This window comes from Megalops cyprinoides, chromosome 3 (genome assembly GCF_013368585.1).
Source record: "Megalops cyprinoides isolate fMegCyp1 chromosome 3, fMegCyp1.pri, whole genome shotgun sequence".
Lineage (NCBI taxonomy): Eukaryota > Metazoa > Chordata > Actinopteri > Elopiformes > Megalopidae > Megalops > Megalops cyprinoides.
Genome location: NC_050585.1, coordinates 4981894 through 5004428, shown reverse-complemented (window position 1 = coordinate 5004428; position 22535 = coordinate 4981894). Strand labels below are relative to the sequence as shown.

General features: G+C 44.4%; 1 protein-coding gene across 3 annotated transcripts; it reads left to right on the top strand.

Moving 5' to 3' along the window:
- Positions 1 to 1191: 1191 nt before the first annotated feature.
- On the top strand, positions 1192 to 22315 carry robo4 (roundabout, axon guidance receptor, homolog 4 (Drosophila)). 3 transcript variants are annotated; one of them, XM_036525848.1, is made up of 19 exons: positions 1192 to 1540; positions 8927 to 9253; positions 10419 to 10576; positions 11395 to 11515; positions 11606 to 11744; positions 12337 to 12464; positions 12560 to 12675; positions 13079 to 13310; positions 13555 to 13676; positions 14463 to 14634; positions 15170 to 15358; positions 15976 to 16018; positions 16566 to 16681; positions 16793 to 17110; positions 17241 to 17348; positions 17471 to 17609; positions 18630 to 18851; positions 19369 to 19727; positions 21704 to 22315. In XM_036525848.1, exons 1-19 carry the CDS (start codon positions 1345 to 1347, stop codon positions 21883 to 21885), a joined length of 3387 nt encoding a protein of 1128 aa, XP_036381741.1. In that variant the 5' UTR covers positions 1192 to 1344; the 3' UTR covers positions 21886 to 22315. The 3 variants fall into 3 exon arrangements, with proteins under 3 accessions (XP_036381741.1, XP_036381740.1, XP_036381742.1); XM_036525847.1 differs by having other exon boundaries at positions 15170 to 15364; XM_036525849.1 differs by lacking the exon at positions 1192 to 1540 and adding an exon at positions 4910 to 5316 and having other exon boundaries at positions 15170 to 15364.
- Positions 22316 to 22535: the final 220 nt, after the last annotated feature.

Sequence of the window (22535 nt, the reverse complement as noted above, 5' to 3'; positions counted from 1 at the left end):
TTACCTCTGTGGGAGCGTACTTTACCAAGCAGCAGGATGGGGATGTGAAAACATTACGCCAGAAAGTACAAGACAAGCTGTTTTGAACTTTTGTTTCCCTCTGATGGCCGAGCCAAGATGATGCATGGGGCTCATTCTGTGAAGGCAAGCCGCTACAAATTTCTCCTGGCTAATTGTACTGGGGGTAGGTGGGGGTTGGTGTGCTGAGTGCCTGTGTGTGTGTGTGTGTGTGTGTGTGTGTGGGGGGGGGGACAGTTTCACACCAATGGAATTGCACAGGAAAAAGAGCCCTTTGTGGACTTCTTCTTTTTAAGTTTTGCCCATCAAGGGACACTGCGTTTTTTGCCGCTGGGCAATTGTAACGCAAGTGTCTAATTGTAACAGTCACCATTTACAATTAGCAGCTTCTCTGTCTAATGAAAACATTCCCTTTTTTGCTGTCTGCCTTTTTTCCACCAGTCCTGTCCCCCAGTACTTTAGATATTGTTTTCTTTCCTTATCTGAAAAGCTGAAGACCCCCCCCCCCCCAACAAAAGTCTGGAAGATGAGCTGCCAGAGCCATGTGAAGAGGGTCAGTTTTGTATGAAAATACACATTTTCTGAAACTTTCATGTCTCTTTTGAGAAAATATCAATTTCCGTGAAGAGTATGCAGTGAGGGTTGTTGGTACATATTATGTATTAGCTGCCCATCCTCCCATTAGCCTCTAATAAGTGACTTGAAAGCAAGTGCTAGTGGTGCGTCTCGACATATTTTTTTATGTGCCTTTTTATTTTAGAGGGAAAACTGTGATTGTTGGAGGTTTGATCAATTGGCCAGCAGACGTCTGATAAATGGAAGTGATCCTCGGTGAATTAGCCCCCTGCGCATTCCCCAACCCTGGCCTTGTTTTCTCGCCCTGGTCCGTGCAGAATGAATGACACAGATGTTGTTGGAGGAGACAGGACCCTTGGTCCCGGTCCCTGCGCTCCACTCACAGCATGGTGCCTGAAACTTGTTTTTCAATCATTGTTTCCCTCAACTTCTTTCCCAAAAGAAAAAAGAGAGCGAGAGAGAAAGAGGAGGGAGAGGGAGAGAGAGAGAGAGGGAGAGAGAGCAAGCAGAGGAGAGAGCAAAAAAAGAGAAAGAGGGAGGGAAAGAAAACACAAAAGAAGAATAAAAAACATTCTTTATAACAATCTCCAAATAATTTAGCACAGGGAGGTCCAGGAGTTGCCAGTGAAAGAGTGGGGTTTAGCTCTGCCCGTTGGGGTTGACGGCGCTCAGTGCTGTGGGGATGGAGCTCTTGCAGTGTCGCTGAAGCGCAGAGTCCCACGGGAAGCAGGAGGGATTGAGGATCTGAAGATGCAGGTCGCCACGTGGCTGCTCTGGGCGTCCTGGCTGTGCACCTGGGCCGAGGGTTCGCGCCGGTGCCAGTGCCAGTGCACCTGCCTGCCAGGGCCGACTGCCTCGCCCGCGCGGGCACACGGCAGAGGACACGCCGGCCACCACGAGGCGCACCAGCGGCCGCACCTCAGACACCGGGCCCACAGGAGGAAAGGTGAGTCCCGCGCACCTCCACATCCTTCAGGTCCTGACCTCCACTGCGCCACGCAGATTCCTTTTGCTGGCTACTTGTTGGTGCACCATAAGATATGGTGCCGGACACTTTTGTGTGCCTTTATGTATGCTCTTATCATGTAGACTGTTACAATTTCATGCATGGAACTCAGAATAATCAGTTATATATCATGTTGCTTATTTCGTACAGGCCACTTTGCTAACAGTTTAATTTTTTACCAGTGCTGAAAATAATCGCATGTTAGTGTTGACTGAAGGGTGGTACATGTGTGGACATGTTGGTTTGTAAAACGCATTTTAAACAACCATTAATATGCCATTTTGAGGTTTTGGGAGTTGATAGTGATCTCTAAATTAGCGTTATCTCTAAATTATATTTACATTTGTCTCTTACAACTGATGTTGACAATAGCTAGACTGATCATTCATGAGTCTGAAATGTTGCTATTATTACAACCATCCTTTGTAATGTCATGAAAATATCACAAGTCTGCCATCATAAAATAATTGCGACAGGCGTTACATGCGCCATGGCTTAGACTACAATGACTGCTGTGATGACTGTGGGATGAATGTCTTAGTAATATTCACTGACCATAAGATAGCCAAGCAATATAGCACTCAAAGCGATTCATTTACTCAGCTGATTTTGATATGGCGTGGCTGTACCATTTGTAAGAAATGTTGGAATTGTCCAGAAATCTTGGTGCCACTGTAATCTATCTCTGGAAGGAGGGTACAATGGCGGAAATTCAGAAATTGCACTTACAATCACAGTGCTCCACTTTCAAAGCACATTAATCTTTTTTGCACATGTACATTGAATGATGTTTCCGTTTGAATTAGTAATACTTCTGTTACAAATTAGCTGGCTGACAATGTGTCAGTGATTGAGGATACTGTAATATTGTTGAAACTGAAAGCTCAGTATACCTTGCCGTACTTTTCAACTCAATAAGATGGTGCTTCTTAGGATACATCTGCTTATTTATATCCTTGTTTGCTTCATAGATCACATTCATTAGGACACTTCAAATGTGTGATTGCATGAAAATGACAGATTGTTCTTATTCATCCTTTTTATTGCCCTATTGTCAGGTTATAAAGTCCATGATTCATAGACTGAGTCTTTGAAGTTTAAACTGGTGTTTGAGTTGGTGGGAGTTTAAAGTTGTGGGCAAACAATAGGAGATTATTGTGGATTGATTGAGCTCAGAAATGTCCTCTGACCTTTAGCCCTTCATCTGAACTCTAAACCCACATTTGAGGGCCCTACTCTCAGAGTTTCCATGAGACAATGATGCTCAATAATGTGGTCAGTAGTCAGGGCTTAACCTGTGGTCGGTGGTCAGGATTCTGTCTATTCTGGACCATATGCATCTTATTGTGGTTTGTAAACATGTTGGTGAGTTGCCTTTGTTCCAAATGAAACTTTACTTCTGCATTCATAGATTAACCTCTGTCCCAAATTGAATGAACGTCCCCCAAAGTAATTCAAAAAGCAGCCTCAGTGTAAATGGGAAGAGTAGGTGGTATCCTTGGTAGATTAATCTTTACTGAATGGAGACTGAATACGTGGTTCTTTTTCTCCTTTTCACGTGATGTTCCTGCCATGTTTGGTCCCTTTAAAAGAACCCATTCCGTTCTACATCAGCCATTTCCACATACGGTACCCCTTACAGCCTCTCACTCTCTTTCTCTCTTTCTCTCTGTTTCTCAGTGTCCCCCCATCTAACATGTCCCTCAGCCCATACCCCAAAACTTAAAAGGAGCTGATTTTAAATTTAAATGACCCCCCCCCCCCCCCCAACACACACACATATACATACAAGCACCCGCACACACACACATCTTGAGTCCCCTTCATCTCCATGGACTGTGTTAGTGGACCCGTCCTTCAGCAGCTCTATACCCTTTTGTTGGTCACTGAAAGCTGGCCGATGTTGAAGCCACCCAGCCCGAGTTGTTGGATCAATATTGGCGTCCACCATAGGGGCCGGCTCTTTCCACAGACACAATGGACAGTTCACTAAACAACAGTTTATTTATGTGTCCTTTTAAACAGAATGAACTGCCACTGGGGCTTCTCTCTCTGTGCTCCCACTTGTTTGCACAGACGCAGAAATAATCGGGATAAGCAGCCGATAGCCTTCACTGTTTTTTCTTTTTCCCTCCTTGCAGCTGTGCTCCAGCTTCTCCTGGTTGTTTTACCTTGAGTGATGTACTACTATGGGATACTGGCCAATGGCAGACACTAACTGAGGGTGGCAAGAGCAGACTGGAGTTAGAGTTAATCTCAAGTCAATCTGTACTAATACTTTCTTTTTCAGCAAGTAACTCCACATACTCTTAAAGAGAGCAGATGTTCTGGGATCCAAAAACTACTGAGTAAATCATTTCCTCAGATACATCTCATCAGTAAAGGCACGAGCATATTATTATTTGATAAAATAGCATTTTTTTGTAAATTTGGTTATGTCTACTCCAAAAAAAGTTTTGATGACAGTGTTTTTATCTTGAGAGAGAAAACAATAACCCCCTCTTTCCCAATATGTCCATTGCATTGAATTGATTTTATTGTCAGAGGGAAGGTTTCAAGGACTCTTACATGCATTACACCCATCATTTCCATCTATTGTTTTGTAGTAGAAAACTGTGGGCATTTCCTGTTTTTGTGTGTCCTGTGTAAACATTGGAACTGACATTGTAAATTCAACAATGCATTTGTTCACATTAAAACTACATCAGTAACATTAAAATGACACGAGCAGTATGAATGTTTATTATAAGAGATCCAAATTAACACTGTCACACATGAATCAAAGGATTTTTTCTGTTTACGAGATTTAACTTGACTGCAAGCTTGAAGCCCCGTTTGTGAGTGTGGACGCGTGCATGTGTGAGGCGCGTGTGGGTAGATTCGTAATAAATTAGTATAATTAGTTGTATTGCATATTGCATATGCATATGTCTTGCATAACGTTTCATACATGGAATTAGAGCAACTGCATTACTTCAATATGTAAATGATTTCATTATGATTTACGTTACGTTTTCGGTACATGCCTAGACTTATAACAAAGTATATGAACAAATCAGGACTAATGTTTCCTTTTTGTTCTCTTTTCAGTTTTAGTTTTCCACTTAATAGTTCCGCAAAGCGTTCGCCTAAGTGGCCCCTAGCTTTTAACTGACTGACTGGGGCGATTTCAAGGGGATAATCTTTGAGGTTGGTGTGCTCTGAAAAGGAAGCAAACGCGGCGTTTCCTCGACTTCCTGCCTTTGAGCGGCCTGGGTCCGGTACGCGCGGGTGTCACTGAAGCATTAGCACACTATCAGTTGGCTTTGGATAATTCACACGCTAGAGTCGAAGAGGAGTGCTCAAAAATCCGGATGTAGCTCTCTTTAAAAAAATCAGAATAATCTGTTAATTAATGAATGGGGCCTGTAGTCATTAGGCAGTGCGAAACGTTACAATTAAAGCTGTAAAGACAGAAAAATCCAGTAAGATGAGGAATTTAGTTTGGGACCTCGCCAGCTTGTTCTGATAACCAGCTACATACGTCAAACTTGTAGTCAACTTGAGAGGCGAGCGACACCAGTCGCGGAGAGCAGCCTGGCAACAGATGGGTGTGCGACGCGTCAAGTAAATCAATCCTTTAACAAGATTTAATTGCTTTAATTGCAAATAAATTATGGCAAGGCAACTGGTCTCGAGGCTGTGCGTATTGTTTGGAGTTCTGCTCAGTATTGAAGGTAAGGACAAGTTGTTAATCAAGTTATCAAGTTGTTTACTCAATAATTTAGTCATGAGGCTTCTACTGATTTGTATTTTAGGCTGTTTTATTTATTTATTTATTTTTATTTTAACGGTGTTTTTCTAACATTATGATGGCATTCCTGTTGTCTTTAGAGAATTTATACATATTGCACCCATTTATTACTGCAACATATTGAACAGGTTTTTGAGGGCAACCCTCAACCGACGTCTTTATAGTCATTCGGATATCACCGTCGATAAATATTTGATCCCGAGTCACACAAGTTGATTTAGAATTTTTGGAATGCCAGAAATACATTTCATGAATACATATGTAGCAAAATCACCCCAAAAATACTAATCTTCATTTGAGTAATTTAATTGTCAGTGACCTGTAAATGAACCCGGCGATTTTGTGTAATTTACATTTTACAAAACATTGGAATCTGCGCCGTGAAAACGTGTTCATGTCCTAGGTGTTACAAATCAATAGATGTAATATAAAATGGATGTATAGACATACAAAAAATTAGCTGTTTAATGTGACTCAGTAATTCTCGTCATTTATGATTCATCAAGTGCTTCAGTGCGGTTCATATCCTGTTTTTTTTTCTTTCTTTCTTTCTTTCTTTCTTCTGGCGAGAACCAATTGAAAAAAGTATATTCTTCCTGTGAACATGATTACAAACAGTGTTCGGAATAAAAACATAGTATTTGCCCCCGTCTGTAGAGTTAGGAAGCCATAACATATTAACAGCCAATGGATTTTCATCTGTATGAAATTGAACCGTTATCCTCATTATCAGCATTAAATGGGCTTTTAGATTCCGTTAAGGGAATTAATAGTATGTTTTCTTGCTGTTACGACGGAAATATAGCACTTTTCATAAACATTAAGCAGTAATTCTTTGCTTTGCTTTGTTGTTTTCGGACGATATCCAGTACTGTTGAAAAATGACCGATTATATTATGGTGTTTTTTTCTTGGTGTAACTTCATGCTGGCCATCTGCCAACCTTCTGCCACATAAGGTTAAGGGTATGGCCGTAAGAAGGCACTAATGAGAAAACAGCATTGGTTTATGGATCATAAGTTAAAAAGCTGGGTGTTCCTTTGGTCTTGTGGTGTTAAATTTAGTTTCTCTTGCAGACACTTTTTGTGAAGCTCACATTAAATTGTGATATTTTAGTGGGGAAATATTAAACTATGCTTATTATATTCATATTCCATTGTATGACCTACTTCCACAGGTGTTCTCTTTAGGATAAATGATTTCTTTTGCTTTTGGGATAGCTTTATGCATCTTTACGGACCTTAACAACGTTTTGTTCTTGCTGCTAAGGAAATAGTGCTTTCCAAAACAATAGGAACTTTTTATGGAGAGTGATTTGTGCCAAGAATGTGGGGCTTATCACATTCCAAACATCTGTATTCCTTCTGCCCTTTTTGGATTGACCCTCTCGTGCCGTGTCTGTAGATCACAAGGCACCTGAAAGAATGCTCGGACTATACACAGTGGAAAAGTGTTTGGCTTCTTGTTTCAAACAGCTATGCTGAACGCTGTAAGAGGGGTGGGGGCTGGGGGAAGTGGGGTTTTTTTTTGGGGGGGGGGGGGGGTACAAAATTGCTAACGTAAACACATCAATGTCTTCCCTGCATCACAAATGGGAACAGCCTTGAGTCCTCAACAGCAGGACCCAGGCAAAAAAAAAAAAATCCTTAAGCTGCTGTGACTGAGAGCCATCGGTTGCAGGTCATTGTTCCATGGACGCCTAGTACATACCTCTGATTGCCATGTTTTGACATTCGCCGACAATGAGGACATTGTCCCAGGTCCATTAATAGCAGCTGTATGGCCCCTCACTCTGAGCCCAGGTGACGGATTTCCTCCCGGGGATTTGATTGTGTTTGTGTCAAGGAGTCTTTGTTTCCTGCCGAGTGGGAGCGTACCCGAACTCGTGCGGCTTCCGGATTTCTGCAGGAGGTGTCGTCCCCTTTGCTGCCACTCAGTGTTCAATATGGTCGACCGTTCAAACAAAAGATGTGCAGTGGCACTCCCCAGTGCTTACAGCCTGTTTTTGGTGGGCTTTTCACCTCATGGCCCTGGGCTGACTTTGTCTGTGAGCTGATGGCATGGGTGAGACAGAAAACAATGTCTGTGTCACTTACTGGAAAAGTGTGTGCCAGTGAGGTGATTGTTACTCACAGATTTAGGTTATTTTTTAACCTATTTTTTCTCTCTAAAGAATGTACATTTTTATATTTTCACTTCCTCACATCATCACTGTTCTGTTGTGTTTGAGTTTGGGCCAAGTGTCACATGAATTGCTCATAAGTTAAAGGAAAACAAGACTGCCCAAAAATCCAATCTTTGAGACCTTCACTAGACACTCTGTAGAATAGTCTTAAGGAAGACCTCGAGTAAATTGTATTAGTCTTGTCTGAAGGGTCAATATTGTATTTTATGAGACCTTTTTAAGTTTTGATTTAGGAATGCCACAGTGTCACCTTTTGTGATATGTTGGGGGAGAGACTATGTAAGACTGTGTACTTTTGATTCTGCCAGTATGAGAGGAGTGAGCACTCTGCTACGTCTTAATGTGAACAAGATCACAGGTAAACCCACAAACGGCTGCACTCATAAGCTGCTTTTGTGAACGGCTCAGTCACAGGATATGCGTGCATAGGGCTCCATCTTTGAAGGACTGAGGAGCAGCAAGTGTCGTGGTCTGCAAGGTTTGCTCGAGTCACTTCTCTACAGCCTTGAACCCACAGAAAGTTGAAATTCATCTGAATTGATTGTAGGTGAAAAGAAAAAGCTCCCAATAAGTTAAGTGCAACAGTAAGAACATTGACTATATCATAAATGTGAATATGAAGTCAGGATATTGTCACTTTGATTAACTTAAAATTTAAATCTCAGGGAAGAAATCCATTACAGATGTGTAATATTATTGCTGATTTGGATGAAGAAACTTATGGATCAAGCTGACTGTGCCAAAAGAATGTGGTCTTCAGTGCAGAAGACTCTTACTCATCCCATGGGAGGTTGTTCCATTAGAGTTTGCTTAATACATATTCACCAACAAAAGTGTGCATTTATTTTTAGAGTATTCGGAGTATTGGCAGCAGTGTGGTATAGTATAAGGAACTGGACATGTAATCTGGTTGCTGGTTTGATTCCACAGTGGGATGGTGTTGTACCTTTGGGCAAGATACTTAACCCAGAATGCCTCACTAAACATTCAGCTGTACATGGATAGCATGTCCTCTAAGTAACTGTAATGTAATGTTACTGCATATGCGTATGTGTGTGTATCGTACTAGTTGCCCTTTAGGCTGTAATTGTAAAAATCTGATAGTACTGCGTCCTCAAACAGACCTTGCTCTCAGCTGAGAACTGTCTCATTGTAGAACTGTACACATCCTGTCCCCGTACTGTCACTGTACCTACTGTATGCACTTTTGTAAGTCGCTTTGGATAAAAGCGTCTGCTAAATAAATAAATGTAAATGTAAATATGCATTAAAAACTGGAGAGAACTGGATTATTGTGTGGAACAGATTGGGCTGGTCTCCGTCACTCTTTCTTGCTGACTGTGCCCCAGGTTCCAGGCAGCGTCCAGATGAGGTCCCACCGCGGATTGTCCACCACCCCTCTGATGTGGTGGTGAGGGTGGGCAGCCCCGCCACCCTGTCCTGCCGGGCCGAGGGCACGCCGGAACCCACCATCGAGTGGCTGCGCAACGGGCTGCCCCTGGAGATGGACAAGCTTGAGAGCCAATCGCGGCCCATAGTCCTGTCGGAGGGCAGCCTCTTCTTCCTCAGTGTGGTCCCTGGGAGGAGGGGCCAGTCGCACGAGGGTGTGTACACATGCGTGGCCCAGAACAGCGCCGGCAAGGCTATGAGCCGCAACGCTACGCTCCACATCGCAGGTACAGTGCATCCAAAACAGGAGTGGGGGGGGGTTGGTTCGTTTTTCAAGCATTCTAGTTCTGTGATGTGCTTCACTGTAGATGATAGCATTGCCTAGTCAGAAGCACTTGCCAGTTAGGTTCATTTGCTTTGGCTTTGCTTGTGCATATATTCACCAAGTGCAGTTTTCAGCACAGTTAGATTCGCCCCCCCCAGCCCATCCCACAAACAGACACAGAAAACACCAGAACATTTCAACTGAAGAACTTTCACAGTGATTGAAAAGGAATATTTGAAACTCAGCACACAAAGGTGAAATGTTGGAGCATGCTGATCAGGAGACCAAGAAGAAGAGAAAGATTGTCTGGCAGATTACAGGGATCAGATGTCAGTGTTTGTGATCCTCCCCCCAAGACAAACACCAATAATTAACCTTCAAAATCACACACTGTTTACACTTAAAACAGAGCCCTTCCTTTGCCTACGGCCTGGAGAATTCCAGAGATCACTGGAGTGAGCAGATCTGATTGAGTCATTCAAGGCTCGTCCCTAAGAGTTTGGTTGTTTGTACCCAGTGCTTTGTGTCAAGAGCATGATGCTGGCTTCATAGTAAAAGAGAATAATCTAGAAAACAATGCTGAATTTGTGGCATGGTTTTTAAGTCAGTTTCTAGGTACAAATAATCCATACAAATCGATGGCTTTTTAAGTTGTAGTCTACCAGGTTATTAGCTGTTTGAATCAGTTCATGCTTTTAGGAAGTCAAGGTTTATGCTGCTGTTTAGAATGAATGGGAGGAAATACCTCTGATCGCCAAGAGAAAGACATCTAAGAGACTCTAGATGGATAAACATTTTCCTGGTGTCTTATTATAGATACTATTTGTATGTGCTGTAGTCAGCGTTATATAACTGGAATACACTGATTTCATAGAATTAAGAATGGTAATTTGTTTGGTAACATATATGACAAAGAGCATGGAGTTGGTAGTTTCAAATTCACATATTATGTAATTCCAAGCATAACAGCAAGCACATAAGTGTAGGTTTGGGTTACAGAATCAATAATTTTACAGTGTGCAAAAGTTTTGAAATGGTATCAGAGGCAATGTGGTGTATCATCATTCTTTGTTCTTTGTTCTTGTTTTGTATGTGTGTGTGTGTGTGTGTGTGTGTGTGTGTTCTAGCTCTGCGAGATGAGTTTCGAGTGCAGCCGAGTGATGTGGAGGTGGCTGTGGGTGAGGTGGCAGTCATGAATTGCACCCCACCCACTGGCCATCCGGAGCCCAATGTCACCTGGAAGAAGGACGGGGTGCCCATCAACTGCACAGATGAGCACTACACTGTAAGAGCACACACTCTGCCCTAACCTACTAACACGTGGAATGAGACTTAGACATGGTTGTGGTCTTTAATGTTAAGGGAATGTTACAGCCCACTGGTACACTTAAATGAATTACCTAGTGTGGGAGAAAAAAAAACAATAGTCATATCTGACACCCTGAATATGAAACTTTATGGTGATGTGCTGGCAATGAAAGGATAAGAGGTGGATTCTGAAAGTGTAGATAAGAAGGGGTTGCTGTACTATAACCATATAAATATCAGTATAAAAAATCAATACTTTCAGCAGTAATGCAAGCCCATTGCAAATGAGAAATCTAACATTCACACTAAAGGATCTTTAAGTGCTCAACTTTTTAGCTTTAAAGTACTGCTTAACATCCATTCGGCCAGCGTTCGTTCCCATGTACGTCCGTAGACCCTTAAGGGTTATAATAAAGTTTAAAAATCCCGATCGCAGAACGGGACGTAGCGGACGTAGTGAAACACTTCCCGCATGCAACACGTGTATCTCATGTCTCATGGAAATAAAGCAATTGTGCTGCCAGGCGTGTAATGGTACAGTACATAGTATACCATATGCTGTGTATAGTATGGTGTTCACACAACGTCCAATTTCACAGAGCGTATCGTGGACGTTAAGTGACGCATAGCTGTATACCTTAAATGCATGTAGCTCAGGTCTCTTATGTCCAACTGGAAGAGGGATTTCATGACCCTGCTAACTGTAATGTTGTCACAGTGCATTGGCTTTGATGTACCCGCTGTTTATTCCCAGCAGAGAGCACTGTAACTCTGTAGCCTGTGTTTTTTTTTCAGGTTTTCAATGGGAAGTTGGTAATTGCTCCCACCCAGAAGAATGACTCTGGAGTGTATGTCTGTGTGGCATCGAACACTGTGGGGGTGCGCGAGAGCAGAGCAGCCAGATTGTCTGTTTTAGGTAAGAAAAGCACACCAAGTTAAACAATCGTATCTGACTTAACACTGTCCCTGTAAAACCAAGCTCTCCGTTCCCCCCACCTTCTCGCAGCGAGGCCGGTGTTCACACGGAAGCCCCTAAACGTGACTGCGAGGATTGGGGACTCTGTGCGATTCTTGTGTGAGGCGCAGGGGGACCCCATGCCTTTGGTGCAGTGGACGCGGGAACAGGGCTCGTTGCCACATGGAAGGTCAGACACAAACAGCGGATCGCCAAACACAAAAACTCGGGTGCAGGTTCTGCATTGCTGACCAATTCATACACGGATGGACATTTGTATGCAAGTGCTGAGCAGGTCTGCTTCTTGAGGGCTGCGGTCGGCGGGTTCCACTGCTCTCTAACTCTCTCAGAGTTGGGGAGCAAAGCAGAGCCGGTGCCATCAAGGCACATATTGGTTAAATTGGGCGGTTAAGTATCTATCTAGAATGAAATATCGCAGGTCCCTCAGAATTGGCATTAAATTCCTTGGTCAAGGTCCTTGTAATAGAGCAAGCAGGCAGAAAGATAGTACTGCTTTCTTTCTTCACTGCTAAATTATTGTTCATTGTTCTTTACCACTGTGGATTGTACGTGTAACTATGTGTGTTGCTTCTTGGCTAGGAAAGGATTTTAAATTTCATTGAGACTATTTCCTGGTTTAATAAAGGGTAATAAATACGTAACAAATAAACAAACAAATAAATAAATAAGTGAATGAATAAAAGGGGCTTTATTTAGGTGGTGCGTGAATCTGGAATTCATTACAGTAGCTGAGAGTGTGTTCCTTGGCATGTTATCCTCAGGTATGAGGTGAATCCGGGCCACAGTCTTGAGATCCACTATGTGACAGCCCAGGATACAGGGAGGTACACGTGCACTGCGGTCAATGAGGTGGGCGTGTCCTCTGCCAGTGCCAGTCTGGTGGTGCAGGGTAAGAGAGCTGCAGGATCGCTTGAAGCAAATGGCCGCCTTGCAGTGCAGATCGGAGAGAGTTACTGTGAGTGGCTGTGATTGGTTGTCTTGCAGATGCCTTGAATGTCGGACAGAAGGAGCTGCACACAGAGCTGTCTGCGATGCGCGTGGCTCTGGAGAACGTGACCATCCTGTCTCCCTCCTCAAACAGACTACAGCTGCAGTGGAGGGTATGGACACTGGCCTCGTTTTCCAACTTTTACAACATTTTCAGTGTGGTAGGACTATGCCATGGGTACCACTTCACATTATAGCCAACATGTGTGCAACCTTCATAAAACGAAAGTAGAGCCTCCATAAGCATGTAGTTTTTGCATTATAATATTCATACGCATATACATTGAATTATCGTGGACTGGCTGACACTCAGCGTTACCTTAGATATTTTTTTTTTTTGCACAACAAGCACTATATGCATTTTAAGTAATCTTTATGTAAGTGATTTGCAGAGGTCACAAGGGCCTAAATAAGGGGAATAGTTTGAAAATCCATCTCATGGATGGGGTTTGAAAATGGCTGGCATGTGTTTAATAATAGTGGTATCCCATCATGCCTTTCTTTCTGTGTGTCCAGCTGCAGTCCTCGCCCCTCCAGCCACATCACCTGGATGGTTTTGAGGTCCTCTACCGCTCTCTTCTCCCTGCCAGCTCTGATTGGGCAGCTCAGAGAGTGACCCTGCCCCATTACCAAGCTGTGATTGGCCCTCTTAAGAGAGGGTACAAGTACGAGCTCAAAGTGCGGCCCTACGGCGGTAACTTGTATGGGCGGGAGAGCAACACCAAACACCTGCGAGTTCCAGAGCTAGGTGAGCAATATTAAAACTTCTATCCCACAGCTTAGTTTGTGATTGAATCTGTTGTTGAAGTTATTGCAGTAGCAAATATTTGAATGAAACTTGAAAGTGATCAGGTTTTCACATTTCAATAGAAAGGCCACCATTCAGAGTGGCAGTGAGATTAATGAAAGGTTCAGCAGTGAGTGCCAAGTCAGGGTTTGGATTGACTGGCGATCCCAGGCTGATGATGGGTGGACACCTGCTTTTCCCATAGTCCCCAGTGCCCCTCCTCAGGGCATTGCTGTGACAATGGCTGCGGACCGGAATGACACGATCCACGTCAGCTGGGACCCTCCTCCCCATGAGGCCCACAACGGAATCATTCAGAGTTACCAGGTAACTGTTCTCTTCTTGTATGATTGTATTATGACTTTACTACTGCAGCTAGAGGCATATTCTCATTATAGCTTTTCCATTATAAAGTTTTGGAACCTTTCCGTATGTTTCGTTATTAGAGGGTCCAGAGGCTCGTTTTCATTCTACCAAGTCACCTTGAGTGATTCTATCAGAGTAAAAAACCAAGGGGAATTGCTACATGTTCCAATCATTTATACAGCATTGTGATTCACTGACTTGGTGTGTGGTAGGTGTGTCGAACAGAGCACTTTCCAAGTCTCATTTTATAACAGAACAGAACAGAACACTATCAACTTCAGTAACCCCTTATGGGAAATTATCAGCATGCACACAGACAGTAGAATGTACATTACCAAAAACAGGGCAACAGCATGTGATCACAACAGGACAACAGGATACCATAAAGCCTGAGGTAGCCAACCAATGACCCAGGAACAGAATTACGTATTCCATTCCTATAAAACACCTGAAACCTAACAAATGAATCTGAGAAAGGGATTATTGGATACATAAATAACTGTCATTCACTTACACAGAACTGTCATCTAAACAAAAATAATATGTGCACTAAAAACTAACTTTAGAATTATGTGGTTACCCTTTACAGGGAACATAAAAATTATGTATTATGTATAATAATTTCTAGCTCCAACTGGATACACATTAAATAAAAACTATAAAGTGAACTACTGATATTTTTTTACTGATTATTCTCCTGCTGTGAGGTCTTGAGGTCCCTCTCTGTACATCTCTGTTTTGTGTCAGGTGTGGTGTTTACAGTCAGGGGACCAGCGGTCACCCAACTGGACCATAGGCAGTGGCACCCATAGCCTGGAGATTGGTTCTCTGGAGCCGGGAAAGCAGTACTGGGTTACAGTGGCAGCGGTCAATGGAGCAGGCATTGGTGTGAAGAGTGACCCTCACAAACTCATTTTAGGTCGGTAACACTGCCTCCCAGCAAGGTGTAAACATATGCTATGTATATAAACACAAACCTACTAATATGCATACTGGATCTATCATGATGTTGAGGCCATAATTGAATCTTAACCAAGCCTATTAGTTAGTCCAGTCTATCCAGGCTAACAGAGGGGATCTGTTTCTAATCTAAATCAAAAGGATAACCGAACACACAGATGGTCTAGAAAATGTAACTGAAATAATTGATTTACCTTTTATATAAGTGACTATCATTCAACACCACATAACACAAAAGAACCGTTACTTGGAAAGCTAACAGTCATATGCACTGTGTGAGATGTTCAAAAGGGATGTTGTACCTTTGCAGGTGTACATAGCTTAAAACAAGAATCATAACACGAAATACACCTCATACATTAAGTGTTTTGTTGTTAGGACTACAGAGATGCCTCTACAACCAAAAGAAGAATGAGTCCATTGTACGTGTGAAATGACTCTCTCTCTCTGTTTCTCTGTCTGTCTCTCCCTCTTTCTGTCTGTCTCTCTCTCAGAGCCCCTGCAGGCTGTGTCCCCTCACCAGAGGAACTCTGGAATCCCGGCACAGGTCCTGGCTGTAGTGCGGGACCCTGTGTTCATTGGGAGTGTGGGCGCCCTCTTGTGGTGTGTTCTGATGGTCACTGCAGTTTGCCTGTACCGCCGCCATACCAGGCCCAGCCACCTAAGACACAGCCACCGCAAAGGTGCAGGTCAGCACTGAATGTGTTGTTTTTTTTCCTAATTCATTTTTATTTTGCAATTACAAATATCTGAAAGATAATTTTACGGCAAACTACCAGAGTATTCGTAAACTATGCAGGGCACATCTGTAGCGTAACATAATTGTGATTGGCCCCCGTGCAAATATTTTTTCTTGCCCCTGCCCCAAACACAAGCGCATGCTCATGCACACACACAAGTAATTTTAGTGATATCGTTGAATGGTTACTTTGAAGACTGCGTGAAACGGACAATGTGCGAGAGGGCCCACCCACAATAGTAAAGCAGCAAAAAATCACCTTCCTACGTGGGCCCCTGACAGCTTCCGGGTCCCAGCGCGCTGCACCGGTTGCACTGTCGATATTTACGCCAGTGGGGCACATGTAGACTACAGTAAAGACTACAGCAAAGTCTGTGAAGACAGACTTTTACTCCTTCAGTTTAAGTGGATTACCTCAGGTAGACAGCTTGACTTCACTCAGGGCTCTGTTTGATCTAATATCCCAAATACTCATCCACACTGTCTCCCTAACATGATAGTACTGTGTTTAGTTTACCTGAGATGACCTGCAGTCTCTGCTTTATCTTCCTGTGTCTACAGGATTGTACAGACTGGCCAGCGAAGACCTGATTATAAAACACAGGTAAGTGGTAGAAGGGCATTGTGTAATCTCGGCAGTATGAGTCTTATTGGAAGCATAACTGCATAAATGCATAGATTGTTCTGCACTGTCTCTCATTACAGCTGATTATGATGAGTGTTTAACATGCTTGAAATTAATTGTTGTATCAGTTAATACTTGACTTATTGTATATTATATATTAAAGACTGTAATTAGATGCCTTGCTGAAAATTATTCAGATGATCATAAGAAAGGATGGACCATGTCCAACAAGTACTGTATGTACGTACCATTAGAGATTCCCCCCTGAGGTGATTTGTAACTAAATAAAACAAGTAGACAGTGTTTGGTCGATTGTACTAAGCATTTATAAAACTGCTCTATATGGGCCATTGACTTGGTGTAGGCTTAGTGTATCAAAATTAACACTTTCTGTTACATTATATTAAATTCTATTCATTTAGCAGATGCTCTTATCTAGGAATTTCCCAGGTATTCTTTTTCAAAGACTTTGAATCGTGTGGTGATGGTAGAGGTATAACATGCTCCTCTGGGGTGGTGTCTGTAGGATGGCTGCCCCCGATTCTCCCTGGATGTCTGGTGCCTGGAGGTCTGCCCCCTTCAACGAGCCATACCACAGCCTCTGGGCCCAGAGCCAGGAGAACCCCGGCTTCAGGAAGACCAGTGAGTCACCGCCCACTCACCTTCACAATCTGACGCACTCCGACTCCCCAGCACACATGGCGGAAGTCCGATCACCGTATAATTAATTTTTTATGGTCCTCTTGATCACAGCGCTTCCAGCTGCAGCAAAGAAGGACCCGAGCCCGCTGGAAACAGCTGTCCCCATAGTGCCCGACAGCTGTGGGGTGTACGGCACGTTCTACGTCGACCTCACAGGAAACGGCCTGAAGACCTTCAACAGCCCAGCCCGACGCCCCAAAGCGCCCCACACCAGCAGCCCGCGGATGTCCGAGACCGTGCGCTTCTCCCAGCCCATCTTCAAGACCGCCATCGTCAGGGAGGGGCAGGTGCTGCCGTGGAAACGGGCTCTCCCTGCCCAGCCCAACATGGGCGTGATCAAGGAGTCTTGGGAAAAAAATTACAAGCGCGGTGAGGAGCTGAACGAATTTGACACACAACAAAAAAGACATAGACATATCTGTGTTTTTATGTTGCTCCGCCCATTTGGCTGTGGCGTCGGATTTCAGGACCGTGTCTGTGTTTCTTGTTTCTTTGGTAGAGCTCCACGCTGTTAACAGCGCCCCCTTAGTTCCCACACGGCAGCAGTCGCTGGCAGTTCAGAGTGTGCCTAGCTCTCACGCCCCGAGGTTTGGCCAGCGGCCCCCAGGTAAGTTTTGTGCCCCCGGCTCCTGATATTGTGTAAGACGATGACTCTGGGACCTCGTTGGGCTCAGAACAGACTAATGACCCGGGCCTCGTTTCCTGCTGTGTGGCTATCCCCTCTGACAGGTGGGCTTTCAGAATGCGCCAAGCCGCTCGGCTCGCCCAGGGTCCTGCACTACTCTGCCTCACTACACTTGATTGACGTGCTGCCAACCCCGCCCCCTCTCCCACTGGACGACACCCACAGCTTGAGTTCGGAGGAGGAGTGAGTGCATCTACTTGGCCCTAAAGCTGACCAGGCACATGGGGGCCACTGCTATTGTAACTTCCAGCAAGGCACTTAACCTGAAAATCCATCTGTATAAATGCTTACACAAGCTTATTGGCTGATTAATGTAGAATGGAGGAGACCCCGTCAGACTCGTAATCCTTGTGTCATCACCTCAAACTGTGTGAAAAGTGTATAAGCACAAGTATCTGAGAGGTTCTAACCCTCAACAGTTTCAGAGATCCCTGGCTCAGCTTCGTCATCCCAGCTAAACGGCAAGAAAGGCAACCGTTTTCCTAAAATGGCCTGGCAAGAAACCTCTTTGGCCCAGGGGCTTATAGTAATGCTTACGGAAAGGGCTGTAAACCGCCCACTCTCTTCATTAGAGAGCCATGTGGCAGCCTGTGGTTTGCGGGTAAATCGGAGTCAGGAAGTGGTCAAAGGAAGCCATCCGGCCTTGTGGTTTGGTGCGGGAGAGAGAGAGGGGCCTAAGCTGTGGCCTGTGGCCACACGTGATAAGATCAATGGGACTGCGGAGTCCTGTAGTTGGAGCTCACCATTCAGCTGTACTAAACAGGATAGAAGGGAGAGACTCTGGCTTTTAAGTGCTGTTGAAGCCACCATGACTCTCACTTCGCATGTGCATACTGGTACATTGTACAAATTCTCACTGTCCTTTTACAATGTTAGAAACTAGTAGTAATTTATTACAATTACACTATGGCCAACAAGCCTCATTTTAGTAGTAATGTCAAGGATGAGAACAATCCCTTAACACTTAGTGCATGTTAGTAAGCAAATGCACATAAGAGTGAAGCAGGTTAGCAGAAATGTTGAGAGGGTGCAGCATCATAAAGCCCATAATTGGTAGCCTTAGTTATTAGTGCCTATGCACCCCAAGAAATGGCAGCCTGTGGCTTCAACATCAGAGGGCAGGGCTCAGCGCTGCATGAGTAGGGATCGGAGTGTGAACTTTGGCCTGCAGTGGCTTGAGGAGCTGTGTCCTTTCTCACCCAGGTCCAGCAGGTCCACCAAGCTGACTGTGGATGGGGGCTCCCTGCGGTCCATGGGCACTGTGTCCGGCCTCCATGGCCCGCCCACCACAGCCGGCTGCCCCTCCTACAGCCGTCTCTCCACCGCCTCCTTCTGCATGTCTGTGGACGATGAGCAAGACACTGCCCTGTCCGCCCAGGAGGTGGCGCAGTACCTGGAGCTCAGCCCCAAGGTGGACAGGCGCAGGTAGGGTCAATTCGTAGCTGTGCAGAGACCACCCCAGGGGTGCTCTCCTCAGGCATTTTACACCTGAGGAAGTGGGCCTTATGAATAAAGGTGCTTTCAGATTAAACTGTGTGCAGTCCTTTTTGAGGATTTTGAGGAAGTCGAGGAAGTAGTTTTCCATTTTTCTGTTCTATCCAATAGCTTTAATGGCTATCAAACAAAATTCCTGAACAAATCCAAAAAAAGGTAAATTGATACACGGTGATAATTCCCTCATTTTCACACCCGTCTGTTTGTAGTTACTGCTCATCTAGCAGATGCTCTTATCCAGAGTGCATAAGACAAGAAACAGATATATATTATTAGCTTAGTAAGAGCAAGTTATTAGCATAGAATAGAGGTTTACACATTGGTGACAAACAGAGAAACAGTGCTAACCATAGTTACACTAAATTAAAAGTTACAGGCATGTATTTGTGTAAAATGCTTACAGTGTTCACAGATGAGATCACACTGCCCTCTCTGAATGCACTTTCAGTGTCCTCCCTGATAGCCCTGCCTCGATACCCCGCCCCTTCTCGCCGACACCCACATTTGGCTACATCTGCGGGCCCCTGCCGTCGGACCTGGACACAGAAGACGTGAGCGAGGAGCCGGACGCGGGGCGGTCACAGCAGCTGTGCTCCAGGCGGAGCCGGCTGAGGAGCACACCCTCGTCCTGCGGCAGCGAATGGGAGGGCTCCCTCTGGAATGGGTGGGGCTCCGTCTCCGAGGGCAACATGCCCAGCGCCCGCGCCAGTCTCATCAGCTCCTCTGACGGGTCCTTCATGAACGACGCCAACTTTGCTCGTGTCCTAGCAGTGGCTGCCGAGTCAATGGGCGGAGCCGCTTTCTCAGGTGAGATTTAAACAGTAACTGTCATTTTGCGTCTTTTTTTGTTGTGCTTTGAAGGGTATATTCAGCTTTAAACTTTAAATTTCAAGAGATTTAACTGGAATATTTGTGTCAAGAGTAGTTACTGTGTAAAAAAATACAGTGCCTACTAATTTGCAAATGAGAGATTTAGCAGTTTCTGTTTCACTTCTTATTCATCACCACTAGAGGGAGTGTTCTGACTAGAAAAGCTCTTTCCATCAGTATATCATTGGCCACCGTTCAGTAGTTATTTTTCCAATTATTTTTGATGGTGTATCTTTGTATTTTTTCTGTATTTAATTTATAGCATTTTTATTTGTTAGATCTGTTTCTCCAAGGAGTCTAATATGTTCAAAATAGTCTGCATCTTCTTGCCTTGATTCACGAAGGCTTTTACATCTATAGGTCTTTTAGAGTGATGTGGAAGTCCATATTTCAGCCTTTTATTGTATTCTACACCGGGCAAAGTTCACAGCCTCCACAAACCAGTGCAAATGCAAATGTCTCTTCATAGACCTGGAAGTATCATTGGGACCAAATGCAAAGGTCAAGACCAAATGCAAAGGACTATTCACAGACATGGGACTATCAGTGGGACCAAATGCAAAGATCTATTCACAGACATGGAAGTATCGTTCCCTCCAGAGAGAAGGATGTCCCTCTCTAACACTGACAGCTGTACTGCAGTCTGGATGAATGCTCGGTCTTATATCAGGCATACTGTATACAGGGTGAAATTCTCTCTTTTTTTGGTGACCTCTTTAGCTTGTTTCTACTGATTTTTGAAAGCCGTTCCATGGCGGCAGACCTCTAGTGTGCAGGCCTTTGCGTTTGATGCCGTTCCCACTGCAGTCCCTGCTGTGGCATGTCTCCATCCACTCTCTCTCCCACTCACTCCAGCGGCCGCAAGTGCAGGCATAAGCTTATTACGTTTCTTTTTATCTGTCCTCAATTCTGAACCCTTCATTTAGGGCAACCCACAGCTGCCTCAGCCGGTGCAGATGTCAGGGCTGAGAAGAGAGCGGGGTCAGTGATGTCTGAGCTCTCTCACAGAGAAACCCCCCAGCTAGACCACCAGGTTACTGCAGTCCAGCCCTCCCAATGACACGCAACAAAGGCACATTGCATCTCACTAAACATGTCGAACATTTTGTTCAGCGGTGTTACTTTCGTGAGGATGCTTTCATCTGAGAATGTGTAAGACAGATGGGCGTGGTCTGATGTTTAGGTCTGCTGGGGGGAGCAAGGAAGGTGGGGCATGGGGTCAGCCCGTTCGGGGCTCGGCACTTGTGTGGTCTGTGAAAGTGACCCGTGGGAGAAAGCAGTCTGATTGAGGTCACAGCCCATCTCTCCCTGTCACATTGTCGCCATGACAGGACGAGGGAGGAGGCGGGCGACCTGCAGTGTCCCTCAGCGAGTGGAAAAGGGCCAGCTCGCTATCTGTCTCATGGCGTCTCTTAATCAATCACTTTCTGCAAAGCTCTTGATTTGAAGAATGGATCTTCTCAATGCCTCAATTCCTTTGCCTGTCAGGGAAATGGGATCAAAACATAAATTGCCTGTCATATTCAAGAGACGTTTGTAAGGGGAAGATTAAGATGCATACATAATTACGTGTTCATCTTTGGACATTCAAAGCTGACGGTCTGAGTGTGAGAATGAAAAGGATGTCTTTTTCTACTAATCAGGGATTTTTCTTGTCATGAGTGTGTGAGTCATTCGTTAAGCTGAAACTTCTCAGACAGTGTCCTAAAGTCAGCCCACTGGGAGTGTTCAGAAACAAGTACAGAACTGTACACAGTTAAAAGATCAAGAAATGCAGTGTTTCAGAGGTCAGTTCAAACCAGAGAATGTATGGAGATAAAATGAACCCTTGCTATAATGTTTCATTATAAAGTATGAATTTTTATTAAACTGTTTACTATTTTCCCTTTTTTTTTGCTTGACGTTGTCATCAGACTTCTCCCCTCCCGCTTCGCCCCTGAGTGCGCTGTTCCCCCCGCGGGAGTGTTTTGGAGAGCTCGACCCCCTGCCGGTGTGGGATTGGAGCACGGCCTGGGTTGAGGAGATCGAGGCGCAGTACCGTTCCTCCAGAGGGGCTCGTGGAGTGCCGGGGCGAGACAAAGCCAGAGAGACCTGAACCCGTGGCTCAGACAATAGGAGAAGGGCGGAGCTCAGGGGAGGACAGTTTTTCAAAGAGAAGCACTCCAGTGATGAGAACCCAGAGCCGCTCTCTCAACATGTGCCTGCCTCATGCTTACACTGTTGCTAAACTGCATATCCCAGAATACCTCAGGGCTGCCTCTTCCATTTACTCTTTCCAGCTGACCTGAGTTTTTATAATATGGGGTGATTGGGGGGCTTATCAAGTGTAGTAAGATTTAAGAACACAAGAAAAGAACATAATGGATTATGAAAGAGTATTTGGAGAGAGCTTCTTTTTATTAGAATCACTGTTCACTCACTGCTTTATTTGATTAATAATCAGGCATTCTTAGATCTTTTTTTTTCCTGGGGAGGTAAACAGAAATCATAAGAGCAAGACAGAGAACATCCTGTTTTCATTCCCTTGCAACAGAATGTAAATAAAACTTTTATTTAATGTATTGCAAAAATCATGTACTTTTCAAACACATTTTCTGTCAGGCTTGGTTGCCTACAGTACACAGGAAGTGAATTGGGTACATTATCTGTTTCAATGACTGTCTGAGTAATGTTTATTTGACATTAGAGTAGTATGAGACTTGGTCAACAGATCAGGAATAGAAATCTGAAGCTAGCTGTATTTTA

Bases quoted from the DNA above. Each gene is read 5' to 3' on its own strand.
- robo4 (XM_036525847.1), top strand. From the start codon at position 1,345: ATGCAGGTCGCCACGTGGCTGCTCTGGGCGTCCTGGCTGTGCACCTGG. The intron at 14,635-15,169 runs GTCGGTAACACT...TCTCTCTCTCAG, and splicing joins CCCTCACAAACTCATTTTAG to AGCCCCTGCAGGCTGTGTCC. The intron at 18,852-19,368 runs GTAGGGTCAATT...ATGCACTTTCAG, and splicing joins CCCAAGGTGGACAGGCGCAG to TGTCCTCCCTGATAGCCCTG.